This window comes from Cololabis saira, chromosome 10 (assembly GCF_033807715.1).
Source record: "Cololabis saira isolate AMF1-May2022 chromosome 10, fColSai1.1, whole genome shotgun sequence".
Classification (NCBI taxonomy): Eukaryota; Metazoa; Chordata; class Actinopteri; order Beloniformes; family Belonidae; genus Cololabis; species Cololabis saira.
In genome coordinates, this window is record NC_084596.1 from 31,515,640 (window position 1) to 31,534,771 (window position 19,132).

General features: G+C 36.7%; 3 protein-coding genes and 3 non-coding genes across 6 annotated transcripts; 3 read left to right on the forward strand and 3 right to left on the reverse strand.

The window, feature by feature from the left end:
* Positions 1 to 1,289: 1,289 nt before the first annotated feature.
* Positions 1,290 to 8,547, forward strand: LOC133452000 (charged multivesicular body protein 5-like). The gene is made up of 8 exons (XM_061731184.1): positions 1,290 to 1,447; positions 3,167 to 3,271; positions 3,366 to 3,412; positions 4,282 to 4,375; positions 4,871 to 4,942; positions 5,626 to 5,734; positions 6,082 to 6,197; positions 8,127 to 8,547. Exons 1-8 carry the CDS (start codon positions 1,379 to 1,381, stop codon positions 8,175 to 8,177), a joined length of 663 nt encoding a protein of 220 aa, XP_061587168.1. The 5' UTR covers positions 1,290 to 1,378; the 3' UTR covers positions 8,178 to 8,547.
* Positions 4,060 to 4,141, forward strand: trnal-aag (transfer RNA leucine (anticodon AAG)). The gene has a single exon. It is a non-coding gene; the product is annotated as a tRNA-Leu (tRNA).
* A 381-nt stretch (positions 8,548 to 8,928) lies between the features above and the next one.
* Positions 8,929 to 9,019, reverse strand: trnar-ucu (transfer RNA arginine (anticodon UCU)). The gene is given in 2 exon segments: positions 8,929 to 8,964; positions 8,983 to 9,019. It is a non-coding gene; the product is annotated as a tRNA-Arg (tRNA).
* An 827-nt stretch (positions 9,020 to 9,846) lies between these two features.
* Positions 9,847 to 9,938, reverse strand: trnar-ucu (transfer RNA arginine (anticodon UCU)). The gene is given in 2 exon segments: positions 9,847 to 9,882; positions 9,902 to 9,938. It is a non-coding gene; the product is annotated as a tRNA-Arg (tRNA).
* Positions 9,939 to 10,269: 331 nt separating this feature from the next.
* bag1 (BCL2 associated athanogene 1) lies at positions 10,270 to 13,590 on the forward strand. Its single transcript, XM_061732550.1, has 7 exons — positions 10,270 to 10,389; positions 10,842 to 10,970; positions 11,052 to 11,134; positions 11,214 to 11,327; positions 11,557 to 11,664; positions 11,754 to 11,816; positions 11,920 to 13,590. Exons 1-7 carry the CDS (start codon positions 10,353 to 10,355, stop codon positions 12,007 to 12,009), a joined length of 624 nt encoding a protein of 207 aa, XP_061588534.1. The 5' UTR covers positions 10,270 to 10,352; the 3' UTR covers positions 12,010 to 13,590.
* Positions 13,329 to 16,018, reverse strand: myl12.2 (myosin, light chain 12, genome duplicate 2). The gene is made up of 4 exons (XM_061732551.1): positions 15,913 to 16,018; positions 14,726 to 14,933; positions 14,375 to 14,536; positions 13,329 to 13,905 (listed from the first exon to the last, which is right to left on the reverse strand). The coding sequence occupies exons 2-4, from the start codon at positions 14,907 to 14,909 to the stop codon at positions 13,733 to 13,735; spliced, it is 519 nt and encodes a 172-aa protein (XP_061588535.1). The 5' UTR covers positions 14,910 to 14,933; positions 15,913 to 16,018; the 3' UTR covers positions 13,329 to 13,732.
* Between the last annotated feature and the right edge of the window lie 3,114 nt (positions 16,019 to 19,132).

Sequence of the window (19,132 nt, forward strand, 5' to 3'; positions counted from 1 at the left end):
AACACAAGTTGTCTCTAGGCGCTTTCCAGAGACCCAGAACATGACAACCAAGTAATTATAACATAAACAGTGGCAGGTAAAAACTCCCCTAGTGGGAGGAAAGGAAACTCCCCTTTAGGAGGGGCAAAATCTTGAACAGGTTAGATAGACAGACAGATAGATAGACAGACTGACAGATGACGAAGCCACACATTGTACAACACGAAGAAATATCACGTCAGGTAGGAAAGACTCAGAGAGCAGGATAAAGTGCCAGTGACCGTATTGCGCTAAGTATAAATAAGTTACAAATACGTTAAGTTTGAATTTGCACTCGGTATAGGGAGTATATTGCAATGGATGTATGGAGTCACTGTGTATGTTTATTGCTCATGTTTGTGGATCATAAGGGGGGACCCTCCTGCTGAAGGCCAGCTGGGCAGAGCTACAGTCACACATGATCATACAGTTTACGTGTGTAATTTTGATCTGAAAGTTTTAAAAAAAATATACCAAGTGTATCACCCTTTTCTGTACAAATATTTTTGGGGTATTATCATACATTTCTAATATTATATTAATTAAATAATACAGTAATTAATAGAACAAACAAGTAAAAAAAACCTGCCGGTGTGATGGTCTCATTAAAGTTGTCGTCCAAATTTATAAGTTATTGTGTTTTAGTTATCTAACACGCTCACATGTATTGTTTTATTTTTTTGACCTTGTGGAGAGGGCCCAACTTGTAAATTATGTTTATTTAAATAGAAATATAAATAAAATAAAATAAAAATGTAATGTAATATATAGTATATTTGACAAATCGATCCTCATACACTGATGCCAATGATCAATGACAGTTAAAAGAAATGTCTTAAATCGATATGATAAATATACAGTATCTGTAATAATGATCTTTATATGGTTCTATTTAATTAATAATTAATTTAGTACATATACTATAACTGACCTTTAAAGCATGACCACATTATATCAACCTAAAAAAAGACACTACAGATTATAAACTCCCTATTATAAAAGAGTATTTCAGTACCTGTAAAGGGGTATTTGGTAAAGTGAACCATGTTTGTCAAACTCCTGATTTAAACCCACATGTCATGGCAGCCTCTCTGCAGAGCATGACCAACAAAGACTGGCCCTTGATGGATGTTGCGTCTGTGGGGACAAAAGGCTTTCTGTAGTCGCTGCAGTACCTCCGCTCACCGCTACGCGGCAGAAGCGCGCCTGCTCTGTGATTGGTCACCATCTTTTCCGCCAGCCAATCGGAGCATTTTGCGTGTGAACCGTTGCTTCCGGGTGTCTTCAATGGGAAAATCCTTTTTTTGTATGTCCTAAGCGAGACAATTTGATATATTTAAGGTCATAAAACGCTTTAAACATGAACAGAATATTTGGACGCGGGAAGCCCAAAGCGCCTCCTCCGAATCTGTCGGACTGTATCGGCACAGTGAGTAGTTAGTGTCCTGTTGTTTACGATGGGATGTGGTGCTGTGACTGAAGGCTGATTTATGGTTCTGCGTTACATCGACGCAGAGCTTACGGCGTAGGGTACGCGGCGATGCGCACCCTTCGCCGTAGGCTCTGCGTCGATTTAACGCAGAACCATAATTTAGGCTTGAGCTGGGATGGTCACAAAAGGCTAATCAAAACAGTAAACCACGCTGCAAATAACTGCCTTCTCCATCACTATCTCACATTTACAGGCTTTTTTGCGTCATATTTGGAGGAGTGGTGTGTTTGTTCACCACAACTGTTACCTACACACAGTTCTCGAGTTGTAAAAAAAAATCAGGGGGGATGGTGGATTTTATCATATGGGGACAGATAATTTGTGCTGATTACAAATAATATAATATATTACAAATAATATCAGTGACCAAAACACCTGCAGAAATACTGCAGGAATGACATAGCAGCAGATAAATGCAGCCTTCTGTAAATATCCACTGCTTACATCAAATACATCCAAACACAACAATAAAAAACAGTTTTCTGAACTTATCAATATGACTCTGTCCTTCACAGGATAAGTAAATGGATCACTGCCAAAACTCAAAATCTTAACAAGAACTTATTTCTAGTTAAAATGTCTCATTTTAGTAAAAAAAAATCTCTTACACTTAAAACAAGACTCATCACTGGAAAAAACAACAATTTTCACCTGTTTCAAGTAGATTTTCACTTGAAATAAGTAGAAAAATCTGCCAGTGGAACAAGATGTTTTTGCTTGTAATGATAAATCTTGTCCCACTGGCAGATTTTCCTACTTATTTCAAGTGAAAATGTACTTGAAACAGGTGAAAATTGTCAAATAAGTTATTTTTCTGGTGATGACTAAATGTTGAAATAGCAGTAAAACCACATTAATTGATGAAATGGCATAAGGGATGGAAAGGGGGGATGGCAGTTTTACAGGGGGGATGATTTTGACCATTTTTATTTCAGGGAGGATGCCATCCCCCCTCATCCCCCCTCAACTCCAGTACTGCCTACACACATACCTGTCAAGTTTGGGATTTAAAAATAAGGGACATTTTCCACCACCCGCTGTCCCACCAGCCCAACCGAGGACCAGTATCTTACATTTTAAGACAGGTTTAAGAGAAATCTAAAATAACTACCTGTCAACCACTTACAAACTACAACTAGGTGCTCAGAATCTGATAGGTCGACCTTTGTTGACACTGAAATGCTGTGGACATTCCTATGTATGTAATTCCTATAATAGAGCCTAAATGAAAACACAAAAGGGAATTAAAGCACACTTATTTATTTTAAATATTTTCAGTTTATATACACATACACGTTTCTGAGCTCCATCCTGCTCTTCTTTAGGAAAGTAAATTCGGTTTCCCATTTTTACAGATATTTACACAAAGTCTTAGCTTTTTTGGCAGAAATGCCTTCTCTCTCGTTCATCCATCCATCTCTGATTTGTTGTTCCAAGTTTGTACCTGTGTTGCCACTAACCTCACGAGAACTGCCACCCAGGCTACAGCAGCAGCAGTTCTTGCGAGGTTAGTGACAATTAAGTTTGGAGAGGCAAAGGAATGCTTTTTAAAAATTATTATATTATAAAACGGGAAGGGCGGGAGGACATTTCCATCCTGTGTTTGGTCTGCCAGGATGCTGCATATCATGACTTATCACTGCTGTCCTCCTTCAGGTGGACGCCAGGTCAGAGTCCATAGAAAAGAAAGTAGCGCGCTTAGATGCTGAACTTTTGAAATACAAGGATCAGATGAAAAAGATGAGAGACGGGCCCTCAAAGGTGGGTTATGTTATGTTAAAATAGCTTTAAACCTACAACTAACATGGCAAGCATCTTTTTTTAATTTTCATTATTATCCATTTATCAAATACAGAATATGGTGAAGCAGAAGGCGATGAGAGTCCTGAAGCAGAAGAGAATGTGAGTCCTACACTGAACAGTATGATGTTTATTATGTAAACCAATTTTCTGACCATATCATTTTTCTGCACACGTTTTCCAGCTCAAAATAAACTCAAATGCTAATATGATATAACACTTTTTAGAAGGTGTTGTTGCTATTGTAACAAAACTATTTAGCCTTGTGTGCTGGATAATCAACCCGTACATTAAAAACAGTCAAAAGGGGAAATAAGGAGATAAAAAAAACAAAAACAACCAAGGAAACTTTTATTTTCCAATGCAGTGATTATAAATGTGACCAAAGTGAAGAAGGCTAAAACATGTTGAGGTTTCAAGATCAGGCTGTAAATACCATTGTTTTTTCATTTTTGGGCAGAGATCAGAATCAGATCAGAATGATTTATTGAGAATATAGATTGGTATCTGGCTGGTTTTATTCAACTGCAAGAGATGAGGAGTATGGATACTGGTCCAAATAGGAAATATTAAAGTCACAGTTTCTGAATATTCAAGATATTGTTGTCAAAAGTCTAAAATAGATATGAAGTGTGCTATAACATAAAAGAAGCAGCAAATTCTGTTAAAGTATTTACACGATAAGGCTGATTATAGTTACTCACATTACAGTATACGAGTTCACTACTGGTAGGACTGACTCTGTGCAAGGTAGCGTGGCCGAGCGGTCTAAGGCGCTGGATTAAGGCTCCAGTCTCTTCGGGGGCGTGGGTTCGAATCCCACCGCTGCCATTAGATTTTTCAAATTTCCCCTCTGTGGGACTATTAAAGGATTATCTTATCTTATCTTATCTTAACATGAAAAATATGCTTGGACAAAGAGAATTTTATTTCAAGTATACATCTCATTAGCCAGTATTGTTTTTCTTCAGGTATGAAAGTCAGCGGGAGCAGCTGGCTCAGCAGTCGTTTAACATGGAGCAGGCGAACTACACCATCCAGAGCTTAAAAGACACCAAAACAACAGTATGAACCACACGGAACAATAACAACATGTGTATATAACTGTTTGTCTGAGCAAGTGTTTGATGTTAGTATAAATCTGTTAAACAGATCTCAGATCTGTCATCTGTCACAAAGCAGATTCAAAGTGCTCAGGATGTAACTTAGTTATCTAACTCAACAAATCCTAACCCTTGAAATCACGATAAATTGTGTCAAAACACTGTTTATAATCTCAGTCAGTCAATCCAGGTATTCTGATTGTGGATATATGCACATTTGATCGTAAGAGATTGAAGTCTCTTATTTTATAGTTTGATGTCTTATCACTCTTTTAAGAAATGAACCTGCTTAGTGGGGCTGAAAACCCAGAGTTGAACTTCAAGTTCATTTTCTGAGCCACTAATCCAGCTTCGTAGTACAAACCTCTGATCTCTTAATGGAGGCGAGCCAGTGCCTTTACTAGTAAACAGATTATCCTGCTAAATTTATCTTCTTCTACCTGCCTTCTTTTCACAGGTAGATGCCATGAAGATTGGTGCAAAGGAAATGAAAAAGGCCTACAAGGACGTCAAAGTTGATCAGATTGACGTATGTTTGTGAAAATTGTTTCTCTCCTCATTTAGCAGTAATACATATTCCTTTTTGCAACACAAGGCAATCAATATACTAATCAAAATGGGTTCATTTCCTCTGTTGGTACAAAAAAAGTGGATTTTAGCACCCTGCAGAAAAATGGATGAGCTACTGTTTTTCGCACATATTCAATGGGTCTAATGGGTAAATGGCCGGGTCTTACTCATTTTAATTTGTCCTACACAATATTATAAAATCTCTGCTCCCGCAGAACACACATGAATGTTTTTAATGAATGCAACAGGTGGGTTGGCAAGCAGATAAAAGCAGCAAAGTGTAGTCAAACAGTTTAATGGGGGAAAAAACAGGCCGGGAAACACACAGCTGGAGAGCAGAGCAAACACACTAAAACAATCTGGCCCGGAGTGAAAGTGGTGAGCAGGAGTGTGAAAATGTTTTGCAGCATGTCCTTTTATGATGTTTTAGGTTCAGCAACATGTTTCCTCAAAATGACGTGCACCGCTCCTCGAGGATCTCACCACGCCAGCAGCAACGTGCACTTGACGTTTTTTAAAAACAATGCTACACAACGAGCCGACCCAAGTTGGAAACTGACAGTTAAATGTTTGATCAAAAGTAGAGATCAATGTTTTGCCTGTGAGGAGACACTAACGGGGCACTAAAATGCAACTTTGCAGGATTTACAGGACCAGCTGGAAGACATGATGGAGGAAGCAAACGAGGTGCAGGAATCCCTGAGCCGAAGTTACGGCACTCCAGAGATTGACGACGAGGATCTGGAAGCGGGTAAACCCGACACTTCAGTTTTGTTTTGGCTTTGCAGGGAGATTTCATTCTCTGAGAACAATTACACATGACAGATCACAGTTAATGAGTGCAGAGCTGATAACAGCAGACTTCTAATTACGCTGCTGCCTTATAAAGAAAAGAATACCCTGCACATCAGTGTCGTTTGCAGACTTTACTGGACAGCAGATGAAGTGAGTTGCACTGAGCAGACCGGAGCACATCGAGACGCACTGATCAGATTAGATAATAATGAGACTGGAAACATAAATTACTGTCATCTTGGATTTCCAAAAAAACCGTCACACTGAACATTTTGCACAGTGATGGTTAAACTGTGTTTTCAGAGCTGGATGCGCTAGGTGATGAGCTGCTCCTGGACGATGACAGCTCCTACTTGGATGATGCCTCAGCTGCCCCATCGATCCCAGAGGGAGTCCCCAGTGACAGCAAGACAAACAAGGTAACAGTCTGAACATCATAGCGCTCGGAGTAGCTGACAGGACCTTTGAGGCTCAAAAACTTAGATAATCTTGTGACTTAGGTTTAGTTTTAGCTTCCAGCCGGTTACTTGTTTACATTTGTTTCATCATTAAAGAAAGGCTACGGTGTATACGTATTGACACCACAGCACCAGTGGTGTAGTGGTCCCTGGAAATGTGGGTATACTCTTAATTCATGCCCTTTTTTAACAAAGGATAAACACCTGTTTTATAAACAGTGACATGTAAGACTACTCTAGTAGTACTTCAGTAGTATTTGCATATGGTGCTGAAAGATCTGCGTGTTCTATAATCTGGTGCACCATGGGAAAAAACAGAGAAAACAATCACATGACAAATCAAGCTTTATCATATCATGCACAGTATTTTCCATCCGGAGGTACACTTGTCTGAAACCACAGAGGTAGGAGAGTAGGAGAGAAATGCTCAAAACTGTGTTGTGTAAAAACCTGCTAAACGTCTTCAACACGTTCTTTCCAACTAGGTGAATAACTGGACTGAAAACTGAGTGTCTAAATTACCAAGAATAAGACTTGAGCGATGATTCATATTTAAGTAGATTTAATTAAACAGTTGCATGCAAAAGGGTCAGAACATCCATCAGGCGTCTCGATGCAGAATGACAATGAAACAGAGGAGCATACTGATATTAAAGCGTAGAGGATGATACATTCTAGTAGACAAAACATTGGTGTTGTTCCCACCGCTAAACTTTGTTCGGGCAGAGTAGTAGTCTGCACCTGTAGTCGGCCAAGGCTATATTCTGAGTTTCTCAGCAGTTTTGTTTTCATCAAGTATGGGAAATGCTTTCTTCCCATCACAAACTGTTCCAACAGTCTTTTCATACCTGGAAAAGAGGAGTTCTTGTTTTTCTATGAGTGTGTGTCTCCAGCCACCATCTGTCTGAGCCAGACACCGAGAAAGACACCTAGACATGTCCGTTTTAAGTTCTCTCTTCCTGTTGATTGTTTTTACTTGGTGAAACTCAGAAAAAAAGTCTAAACAGTCAGGACTGTTGTGGAAATTATTTATTTACAGTTACCAAAAATGATTTCAGAGAGCTTCAAAGTTATTTTGCTTGACATAAACTGCATTGGACATAAATCTAGGTTCCCCCAATCGTAAACCCCCCCCAACACGGAGCCGTCTCTCAGGCTCCAGGTCACGCTGCTGCACGGAGGAACTCAATTATATTTTAAATAGTAAATAATATATAAAACACAGCTGGTGATTTGTGAAACTTTTATTCTATTTGTGAAAGCCAAAAACATTAAATTCGGCAGAATTGGAAGCTAGGACTGCTAAACCAACTTACCAAAATGTGTGCGTATTCCTTTAAGTATCTCGAGTTTATGTACAGGACTGTCTCAGAAAATTAGAATATTGTGATAAAGTTCTTTATTTTCTGTAATGCAATTTAAAAAAAAAAAAAAAACTAAAATGTCATACATTCTGGATTCATTACAAATCAACTGAAATATTGCAAGCCTTTTATTATTCTAATATTGCTGATTATGGTTTACAGTTTAAGATTAAGATTCCCAGAATATTCTAATTTTTTGAGATAGGATATTAGAGTTTTCTTAAGCTGTAAGTCATGATCAGCAATATTAAAATAATAATAATAAAAGGCTTCCAATATTTCAGTTTATTTGTAATGAATCCAGAATGTATGACATTTTTGCATTACAGAAAATAAAGGACTTTATCACAATATTCTAATTTTCTGAGACAGTCCTGTATGTGTCACTTTAGCCAAACATTTGTTCTCGCCTCACATCGTCACGTGTAACGTTCATAATGAACCCAAATGTCTAGTAAGTGTATGAGCGTTATCACGGACCACCTAAATGAATGGCGACGCTCACCGATGACTGTTTTGTTTTCAGGATGGTGTTTTAGTGGATGAGTTCGGACTGCCGCAGATTCCCGCCACATAAACAAGGAATGGATTGAAATAACTGCACTTCAACTGAAACCACTTTTCTATGTAGAGTAACATTTATACAGGTGTAACCATTTGACCTGAGAACACTACGATTTTGCAGCCGTCCTGGTGTCTGGTTGTGTATTGTTACTACTACCGTGCTAGCATGTGGCCTTGTAACATACTGAAACTCTTTTAAAACATGATTCCCTCATATTTTCAAGCAGCCATCCTCGCTAAGTTGACAGTGTCATTCATCAGTGTTAAAACGTAATTATTTGTATATTTTATTAGTTGTATGTATTGTTTAGTCATTCATTACAGTTTTGGTTTAGTACTGGGATACTGTAAATGTGCAAAATAAATTATGTGTTTTACCTTAACCTTGAGTTATTAATTTGTTGATCACTTGCATTGTTTTTTTTTTCTTTTTGAATTGTAGGCTTTGTTTCCTTGTCATGAGTAAATGACAGAAGAAAACACCTGTGAACAGAAATATTTTTACAAAACTAAAGCTAAAATATAGAAAACGAAACTGGGGTCTGGATCTTTTTGTAACAGACTTGCCTATGTCTAGGATTTATGTCCTGTTGTATCACCTACTTGGAGCCGAGCTTCAGCTGTCAACAGATGGCCTCACATTTTAACCGCAGACATGTTCACGGTCACCCCGAGGACTCGAGTTGTGTTCCACATTTTACATTGAATTCTCTAGATATGTAATCTGACTCCCTTACGGTCTATCTCCTATGGTGCCCAAAAGCCGACTCTGGTGGGACTCGAACCCACAACCTTTGAATCACTTCACTAGTGTTCGCTAGAAGTCCAATGCGCTATCCATTGCGCCACAGAGCCAGTTGCATAAGCTTTATGCCATATGGCTGTTTTTTTTTTTTTCTCAATCCTGTTCCATGACCCATTTTTAGCCGGGCTTCAGCTGTTTTGACAGATGGACTCACACTTGACACTAAAATACTTTGGTATACAGACAAGTTTGTGGTCAACTGCAAGACTGGGAGTTGCCCAGAATGTGTCGTTACAGTAAATAAGATCAGTGCTGATTGTGTTACCTCCTTGGGAGTGTGTTGACAGATGCAAGAAGAGCAAAGTAATAAGACTTTCATGGAAATGCTCAGACATACTTGTGTTTCATCTGATTTTTGTTTGATATTTTAGTCCATATAAAAACAACTTCTACAACAACTGAAACAATACCTGAAAGAGGGTTTTAAAACATTTTACAAACACACACATACACAAAAATAACAATATAAAAATAAAAAGTACAACAGAATTTGGGTGGGAATCTATCTATCTATCTATCTATCTATCTATCTATCTATCTATCTACATAATTCATTCTACATTTTTGTGAAGAAACTCACAAAAAGCTCTTTTTCACTCATATTCATGTATTACATTACATTGATCCACTTATCAAAACGGACTAATGTGGAATATTACAAACCCACAAAGTAAATCACAAAGTTCAGCTCAGACGTTCCCAAAGGGAAGTTTAAGAAATTAAAGAGTAGAGATGTTCTTGGAAAACTCTTCTCATGAATGAGACATTTTATACTAACTCATTACTTGTTTCTTTTTCGGTTTGTGAGGAAAGTAGATAAGACCACATTTATAATATAATGTCTGACAGAAATCTGTCTTTAGGGCAACTCAAAAGTCGACTCTGGTGGGACTCGAACCCACAACCTTTGAATTACTGCTTCAGTAGTTAACTAGAAGTCCAATGCGCTATCCATTGCGCCACAGAGCCGGTTAGTTAGCAACATCATGCTACTCAACACATTTTTACTACATCTACGGTTTGAATATCCATTACTGTAGATGTATATTTCAAAAAACTTTGAGTAAGAGTTTGATGGATTAAAAGCAAGTAAATTACGCTTTTTTTTTAAATTTTCTTTGGTCCAGGTTCAAATACATTCTGCCTATGTTGTATAAATAAAATAAAATAAAAGTAATCAACATCCTTTTCTTATTCGCTCTGTATATGTGCTTTTACCGGACCCTCACAATATAATAAAAAATATATATATATAATTTGAAAAATAAAATAAATAACTCTGAAGTGTTTCCGGTGTGCACCGGAAGTAGTTATCCATGAGCAGCAGTTAGCTGTGCTGGTGTGTTATGGTTCAGGAATAGCGGTAAAACACTCACAAAGAAAATGTCAGCACAAACGATAACTGTGACGGTCGCATACGGTAATAAGACTTTACGTTGTAAAAACTGACAGACAGGAAGAAAAACTGTTAGTTTCCCAGCTGCGGACCGTCGCTTATACAGCTAATGTAGTTTTTACTTCTACTCTCCTGAGTTAAAATATCACAATATAAACCAACAAGGAGGAGATTGAATTACCATTTACTATATATTTTACTGTCGATTTAATTTATGATTGTAATTCGTGTAAATTTGATTAATAATCAAAGTAAATGTTGGGTAAATTCAATAAAAGTAAATGAAGTTAACCTGTAATATTACTAATTATCAGATTATTATCTGGATAGAGGGCGACAGTCTTAAATGTTAATGGTTTTTATTTGAGGAATCTACTTTTCCTGAAAAGTCCATCTGCTGTTGTTTGGTAGATATTCATAGCGGTGTTTGTACAATCACATTTTAAATGTATTGTGTTGCATTTCTCCCCCCCCAGGCTCAGTCAAGCACAGCATCACAGTAACAAGCCAGGATGATGGGAAGAGCCCCACTGTTAAAGACCTGTCAGATGCTCTCTGTCAAGCTACCGGTGTTCCTCCCACGTCACAGAAACTCATATTTAAAGGTAGTGTTGGTCTTACTTTCATTTCACACCCAAGATTACTTCACAACTTCTAAACTTTGTGCATTTACTCTGACATTCCAGGAAAGTCGCTTAAGGACATGGAGGAGAATCTCTCCATCTATGGAATAAAAGAAGGATGCAAACTCATGATGATTGGCAAGCGTGTAAGACCTCCATGTATGCCTTATCTCTAGTCTGAGTGTATACATGTTGTGTGGTACTAACAGCGATCTATATACACAGAACAGTCCAGAGGAAGAAGCTGAACTCAAGAAGCTGAAAGAAATTGAAAAATCATTGGAGCAGACGGCTAAAAAGCTGGAGATGGTAGACGGAGAGTTAACGGGACTGAAAAATGTAAGTGTTGAATACACTTGCTGTAATCCAACTGGACTCACAGCAGTCTGACCAGCACGTAGCAATGCTGTACCTCCTATGTGATTTCTTGCTTGTGTTCTCTCAGATGTAAGTTGCTTTGGATAAGAGCGTTTGCTAAATGACAGTGGTAGTAGTAGTAATAATGGATTTTTTGTATCTGATTGTTGTTTTCCTGCACATTTTTAGTAAAATCGCTGTTTCTCCACAGGGTTTCCTAGCGAAAGATCTCCAGGCAGAGGCATTGAGTAAACTGGACCATAGAGTGAAAGTAGCAGCTGAGCAGTTCATGAAGATCCTGGAGCAGATAGATGCCATGGTAATCTATTTTGGTTTTGGTTATTAATAGTCGAGTGTTTATTTTATTCATATTCCTTAACAAACTCAGAGCTACTTTTCTTTTAACAGAATATCCCAGAAAACTTTAATGACTGCAGGATGAAGAAAAAGGGACTCGTAAAGACTGTGCAGGTAAGTCTGCAATTGATTTTTCGTTTCAAAACCTTCATATTTTAACTGAACAGTTAAGACCTTTGAATTAAAAATAATAATTGTCTTTATTTTATTGTCATAGGATTTCCTTGCCCAGTGCGACAGAATCGAAGCTTGTATATCAGACCATCTATCAAAGATCCAGTCAAAAAACCTGGCTCTGGCAGAATAGTCAAGTCTCCTATACTGTGTTGCTCTGTGAGCAATAGCAAAGTATAAAGAGGGCTTCAGATGTGAAGCCTTAAAGTCTGTATTTATTGATGGTGTTGTGTAGAGGAGGATCTTAGGAAATGAAAGACCTACTTGGACTGATGCTGGGCTCAACACAACAGTTTCCTGTGTCAAAGACAAACAGTTTGATTCACAGTCCGGCATAAATGTGCAAACACTCAATGTGGATCAATGTCCTTGGACTTGACATATGCCATCAAAATATTCAAAAATTAATGCAAATGTCAAACAAAGGTTTCTTCTCTGGTGTGACACACTATTTATCCTTATTATGTTTTGTTATGCAGTTTATATGAACATGGAAAACCCAACTTCATTACCAAGGTTGGTTTTTAAAACAATAAAGAAAAAGGTGTAAAAGCAAATTACATTATTATAGTAATGATTGTTATTTCTCTGTGTACTGTGCTCTTACATGAATCACAACTTTCTATATTATGAAAATAATTAAACATAATTTTAAATATTGCAGCCCCAAGAGTTGTGGGACAGTAGTGTATCCTCTATTCTCATAATAGATTACCCAGGGTTTCTGCGCTAAAGGAGATAAAAGACGCACAGAATATAATTTCCATTGAGAAAATGTGTCCTGTACTTCAATGTCATTTTTACTCATGAAGTTTATGGAGCAAGTCACTACCAGACCAAACGTTTCTGTGCAGGCCAGCATAAACCAGGGAGGTAGATGTAACAATTAAACACAGTGACATCTTTAAAGCAAAGCAAAGCTTTAAAGATGTCACTGTTTTTAATTGATTTTGTTTGTTAGCACAGCAATGAAGGGACTTATTTTAAGTAAATATCTTGTTTGCTTCATACAGGAACTGAAGCACTACTTCATGTTTGTTTACTTGCTGTATTTTCACCCTCTGTATTCTTCATGATAGCAGAAGGAAAATATGTCAAGCATTTCTTTTGCTATAACTGTCATTTATAGGCAAATATTGAATACATTCGAATGATTGATAAATTATCTCTTCTCAACCTAGCACATACCAGAATAATAGTCCAGTGGAAGAAACTGCATGACAAAAAAAAGGGATTTCTATCCTCCAGTCTAAGCCCATATAATGTGTTACTCTACAATTAAAAAATCTTCAACAAAAGACCAATAGTTTTTGTTGAATATAATGTCTGATCCTGTGTAATCGTGTCTTTGAAACTACAGTGAAATGTGAAATTGTAGTTGCCTGAAAAATACACTTATACTGATAAATCCATTACTTTTTGATTTTAAAATAAACTTTTTTTTTTTGGAAAAAAAAAAACAACAATTAACTGGTGATTCATGAAAGAAAATGTTCCAAAATTTGTAACTTTCCTTCAAAATACAACTGATTCATTCACAGTAAAACATCTTGTATCAGTTTATTTCCAGCTTTATCCATAATGGTCTTTTCATACATCTCTACAAGCTTAACACAGACCCTGAAGTGTTGTCACGGATGTGCAAATGAGCTTTGAAAATGAGGGTTTGGAGAGGGGAGTGGGGGGGGACCCAGAGGTCCAGAGAGCAGCTTAACAAATGACCTTCAACCAGCTATACCACAGTGAAGCTTATTCAGTAGCCAAACTACATGATATAGCTCTTCTAAACTAAATGGAAACCCATTAAAGATATGCACGAAGCACAGGATGAACCTCACACGGCACAGCCTCTGTCACTAATCATCCTTGTCCTTTGCACCGTGTTTTAGAATACGTGTAAATGCTACATAGTTGAAGTTTCCTTTCTTGTCAATGGGCGCCTCGCGGAAGAGCTCATCCACCTCTTCGTCTGTGAACCTGTCACCCATCGTAGTGAGCAGTTCCCTCAGGTACTCCTCCTGGATCAAACCTGCAAGGAGAAGTAATGAAGGAGTTTGCTGCTGATATGGTAAAAACAAACACATTTAAGCAACCAAATTAAGAAAAGATTTGAGAGCGTTAACTGGCACTTGATCCTACTAAAAAATGTAAAATTGTAATGTTTAATCTCTTAAATGTAATAAATGGTATTTATATCACTCTGACAAACTTTGACATTACTATATCCTTTTTGTTTCTTTGATATTAAAATAAAATCTTGAAATTACAAGTCTAACCCCTGTATCTATAAAGAAACTGACATATATGTTTTAAGAATACTGGTGGCCATAGCATCGCAAGACATAGGGATGTACATAGTTTTGTTAAATGTCTTGACAACACTGGATCTTAAGACATGAGAAATACCATGAAACTCTGCGTAAGCCACACTCAGCATGCACTAATAACTGTCACAAATCATGAACTTGGTAAATCTACGTCATGTAACTTCAGCTCACCTGTTCCCTCTTCATCAAAGCAGGCAAACGCATTACGAATCACATCTTCTGGATCTGTGCCATTAAGTTTCTCCCCAAACATGGTCAGAAACATGGTGAAGTTGATTGGGCCCGGTGCTTCATTCATCATAGCCTCCAGGTACTCATCAGTAGGGTTTTTACCTGGTAAAACCAAAAAAGTCAAGAGTTGTTCTACTTCAAAACTTACATTTAGAGGGAACTGGCTTTATAAGAGCAAGTCCTAGTGTTTTCTCTTTCTCTGGCTTCCTTTTCTTTATTCTGAAAATGTAAAGCTTTTTATTACACAATATTTACACTATAATTACCAATATAAATGTGTAATAAGTGTACCTAATGAGGCAAGCATGTCATGAAGGTCTTCTTTGTCAATAAAGCCATCTCTGTTCTGATCAATCATGTTGAAAGCCTCCTTGAACTCCTGGATTTGAGACTGATCAAACATAGCAAACACATTGGAGGTGGCCCGCTGAGGACGCTTCTTCGTGTTCTTCCCCTTGGCCCTTTTGCTTGACATGTTGGCAGCTGGCAGTCCTCCCTCCTGTAATACAGACAACACTGAGGCTATCAGGTTTGAGTTATTTGGTTCAATTACATTTACCTTTATGAATTAAGAAATTGCAGTTTGACAAGAATCTGGGAGTGAACACTGACTTAACTGCAGCACATGTGGTTCAGACCATTTCGTAAAAAATCAGGTGACAATTAATGTGCTTCTTAAAATATTGTTAAATAGTTCAGTAATTTGAACAAGAAAAGCACAAATTTAAACCTGAGGAAACACTTTTCAGCATCTCTCGAAACGGATAAGACAGTTAAAAGAAATAATACCAAATTTCAAAATAAGATAAGATAAGATAAGATAAGATAATCCTTTAATAGTCCCACTGAGGGGAAATTTGCAGTTTACAGCAGCAAAGGGGATAGTGCAAAAACAAGAGGCATCAATAGAAATAGTAATAACAGTAATAATATCAGTATGACACACTATAAACAGTAAACTGGTATATACAATAAACATAATAAGAAGAAAAATAAATAATGAGAATACTGGTATATAAAAAATTACAGACGGATATTTACAGAATATAATGGAAGTCTAACAAAAACCAAGCTACATCAACCTCGAGTGGTGTTGAGTGGTGTTAAAATTACTTTCCTTTAATTATTTGTCTCTTTCCTTCGTAAAGCAGTGATATATTTATTTTCTTGTCTTAAAAAAGTGGTATTTTAGGGCATCCAACCAGACGCAGTTTACCAGCCAGTAGTGACTAATATGTCACAGGAATTACCTACATGTGTGCCGTAAAAAATATACAACACGACACCCATTAAAATCCCAACATAAAGTTAAATAATAATAGTAATAATTGTATTTATCGCCTCTGGCCTTTTACTGACCTACTTAACTAGCTGAGGTTAGCGCCTTAGCCCGGGAATTCGCAGAAAAAAGATTAATAAAACCCCTCAAATTATGTAGCCTAAAGTAGTGCCGGGCAATTGAAACATTCTGAACGTACCTTTGAAGAAACTTTAAAATGAAACAGTAAAAGCAGTGCACTCAACTATCAGCACATCCACAGGCAGATGGAGATAAGCATCAATGTTTTACTTCCTGTTTCCCAGCTCAGCCAATCAGAGCGCAGCTGGAAGGATCCAACGTTCTGGAATGTTCCATGTGACAAGATTATCAATTTGTAATGTTTAATATCAAAGCATTTTAATCCAAGAAACGTTATCATGTTTAAATTATAATTTAAGAGCAGCCATGTTAAAAAACAAAAACAATTACTTAATTTTTCTTTAAAAAAAAAAAAAAAAGTAGCAGTTAATATATTTGACCAGTAGATGGCGCCAATTACTAAGGCGTTCCCCTGAAACCCTTTCATTTTTTTCTCTGCATAGATATCAATGGTTAAAACCAAGTTGGTAAAAACCTAAAGCATATACATGCAATTTAATATAAAATCAATTTAAGATATAACATATAAAACACACACACACATATATATATATATTAAATTTAAAAAAAATATATATAAAAATAAAAAATATATATATATATATAGGATCACCATATCGATACCGAACTGCGGACACCCGATCGGCATAGTCCACTGCAGCCCAGAGCTCCTGAGCTCAAACGATCCGCAAGCCTCAGCCTCCCAGTAGCTTGGATTACAGGCACCACCGACCCGGCAGGGACATCACACACTCATCTGTGTTTTAACTTTCATTGAGGAGAGTTTATGCTCTTGCCTCAGACTTACAAGTTATCTGAAAATGTTAATCCAACATTCGACCGAGAACTGAACTTTGATTCAAGGTTTTTCAGTATTCATCTCAAATGTCCCACAAATTGTGCATTCATGTGTGCAAAGTTTATTTAAGCGTGAATGGGTGGGGGGCCCCAGAAGTTTCTTGCTTGGAGCCCGAAAAGATCCAACCAACGCCACTGCAAATTGTTAAGAAAAGGACAATAATTTTGATGAAAATGTGTTTTATAATCCCTGTGCAATTAAAATGTATTTATTCTACTTTCACTTCGTCCATGACATGGTGGACATGTTTTCCATGTACATGTCGTGCTATTATCAATACTGTATCAATACTGTCAGTGGTCTACTCAATAAAATGAAGTTAAATGGAAATGTTTTTTTGGGAGGGAAATCAAGACATCTCAAAGGGATTTTATAATGATATTGACCCACCTAGAGGATTATGCTGGGATACCATTTTTATATAATTTCTGAGTGAAGCTCATAAAAATCTCCTCAATAAAAGTTAAAACATAAATAAGTGTAGTCATTTTAACAATATATCTAAGAGCATAAGAGTGTAGAACCCTCAGTCCCACAAGGTGTGGGTGCAAGTGAGCGTGTGTGGTTTGTTTGTGTAAATACTGCATATGTGACCCTGTGACAGGTCACCAGTCTGTAAAGCCTGTAATGAGCTGGGATAGGCTCCAGCAGACCCCCGTAACCCTGCAAAGGATTAAACAGGTATAGGAAATGGATGTGTTTATTTATTTACATTATTCATCATTAATTTTGTTTAGCGGTTCAAATTGTTACCTCACAATAAGACGGTTTTGGTTTGAGTCCCAGCAGGAGTCTTTCTGTCGGGGGTTTACATGCTCTCCCTGTGCTTGCACAGACTATCTCCAGATACTCCTCCCCCAGAACATGTATGTATGTTATAACTTCTTAATAAATTGATGGATGGCTTATATATTTGTGTGTGTGCGGTCTATCTATTTACATCACATCACATTCATTTCTAAGTTAACCATCACTAGCATGGTGAGTCTACCTCAGAGAATGGAGAAGTTATAACCCAAATGTATAACTTTAAGTTAGTCGTATCTAGAAGTAATATCTTTATCACTTCAGCTCTAGTCCTAGATAGATAATAGAGGATCTGAAGTTATATACTGCTATAACTTCAAATCTACTACTATCTGCATAGCAATACATTAGTTCTGTTGTATAATGGATTTAAAGTTATACCTTTCCAAACTGAAATGATTTAAAAATTAAATCAATCCAATTAGAAGTAAACAAATTCAGATAAAAAGTGGAATCACAAGACTGTGTGGCTTTAATTTATTTATTTTTTGATAGCCATAAAAAATAAAAAAAAACATAAACAATGATCAGATGACCCCTCTAGTTCATAAAATTAAAACTAATACACTTGCGGACCAGTGTAAAAATGATCAAATGGTTTGATTTGTCGTCTTTCTGTCATTTGACCAGTCATTACTGAATTTATTGTAACATATTGTTAAGCCCTTGGAACAGAAAGAAGAAAATTCTCTAAACGGGAGCAATCATGTTTATTTCCGCTCATCCAGCACCGTGAAACTAAAAGTATGATAAAAAATAAACAAAGGTGCATAGTTTTATACAATATATCAACTACATGCTCTAAGATGAATGAAGAATATGCCCATCCAAATGCAATAGGCAATATATTCTCTTCCAGATAGGCCATGAGCCTTGTATTAAGAATAGATGCATAAAGTTTGTATGCTGTGCTCAGTAAACTCAACCCTAAAGCATATACATGCATTTTAATATATAATATATTTAATATATATATATGATATAATTTAATATATAATATATAACATATATATATATATATATATATATATATATATATATATATATATATATATATATATATATATATATATATATATATATATATATATATATATATATATATATATATATATATATATATATATATATATATATATATATATATATATATATATATATATATATATATATATATATATATATATATATATATATATATATATATACACATTATTTTTTATATTTGATATAAACATATGTGAGTGGGGTTTGGGGGGGGGATCCGCTGTTAGTCTGAAATAAGAAAAACACAGGGAAATGCACAACAGGCACACAAGCCTTTGAAATCTGTAATAGACCCCTTTCCGTGTTTGTAAACAAGTATGACGTAGGCAAGCTGCGCGCGCATTGTTGCGGCAGAAAGCCGGAGTTCATGACAGTTTACACCAGCCGATTGATGGAAAAAGATCGTGGAAATTACGTTACTAAACTAACTTTGGCGGATGGAAAGCAACTTCCTTCCCGGAGGAAGATATCACAAAGTGGCCCGATGTCCAATGGCCGGATATTCATCTGTATTTGGTTGAGAAACCTAGTGTTTACACTCAGGAGAAGCTGCGACACTGTCAGT

Excerpts from the sequence above, each read along its gene's own strand:
- LOC133452000 (XM_061731184.1), top strand. The coding sequence starts at position 1,379 with ATGAACAGAATATTTGGACGCGGGAAGCCCAAAGCGCCTCCTCCGAAT. Across the intron at positions 4,943-5,625 it reads TCAAAGTTGATCAGATTGAC|GATTTACAGGACCAGCTGGA; the intron begins GTATGTTTGTGA and ends GCAACTTTGCAG. Across the intron at positions 5,735-6,081 it reads CGACGAGGATCTGGAAGCGG|AGCTGGATGCGCTAGGTGAT; the intron begins GTAAACCCGACA and ends CTGTGTTTTCAG.
- bag1 (XM_061732550.1), top strand. The coding sequence starts at position 10,353 with ATGTCAGCACAAACGATAACTGTGACGGTCGCATACG. Across the intron at positions 11,328-11,556 it reads AGTTAACGGGACTGAAAAAT|GGTTTCCTAGCGAAAGATCT; the intron begins GTAAGTGTTGAA and ends GTTTCTCCACAG. Across the intron at positions 11,817-11,919 it reads GACTCGTAAAGACTGTGCAG|GATTTCCTTGCCCAGTGCGA; the intron begins GTAAGTCTGCAA and ends TTATTGTCATAG.
- myl12.2 (XM_061732551.1), bottom strand. The coding sequence starts at position 14,909 with ATGTCAAGCAAAAGGGCCAAGGGGAAGAACACGAAGAAGCGTCCTCAG. Across the intron at positions 14,537-14,725 it reads TGACATGCTTGCCTCATTAG|GTAAAAACCCTACTGATGAG; the intron begins GTACACTTATTA and ends TGGTTTTACCAG. Across the intron at positions 13,906-14,374 it reads CTTTGATGAAGAGGGAACAG|GTTTGATCCAGGAGGAGTAC; the intron begins GTGAGCTGAAGT and ends TTCTCCTTGCAG.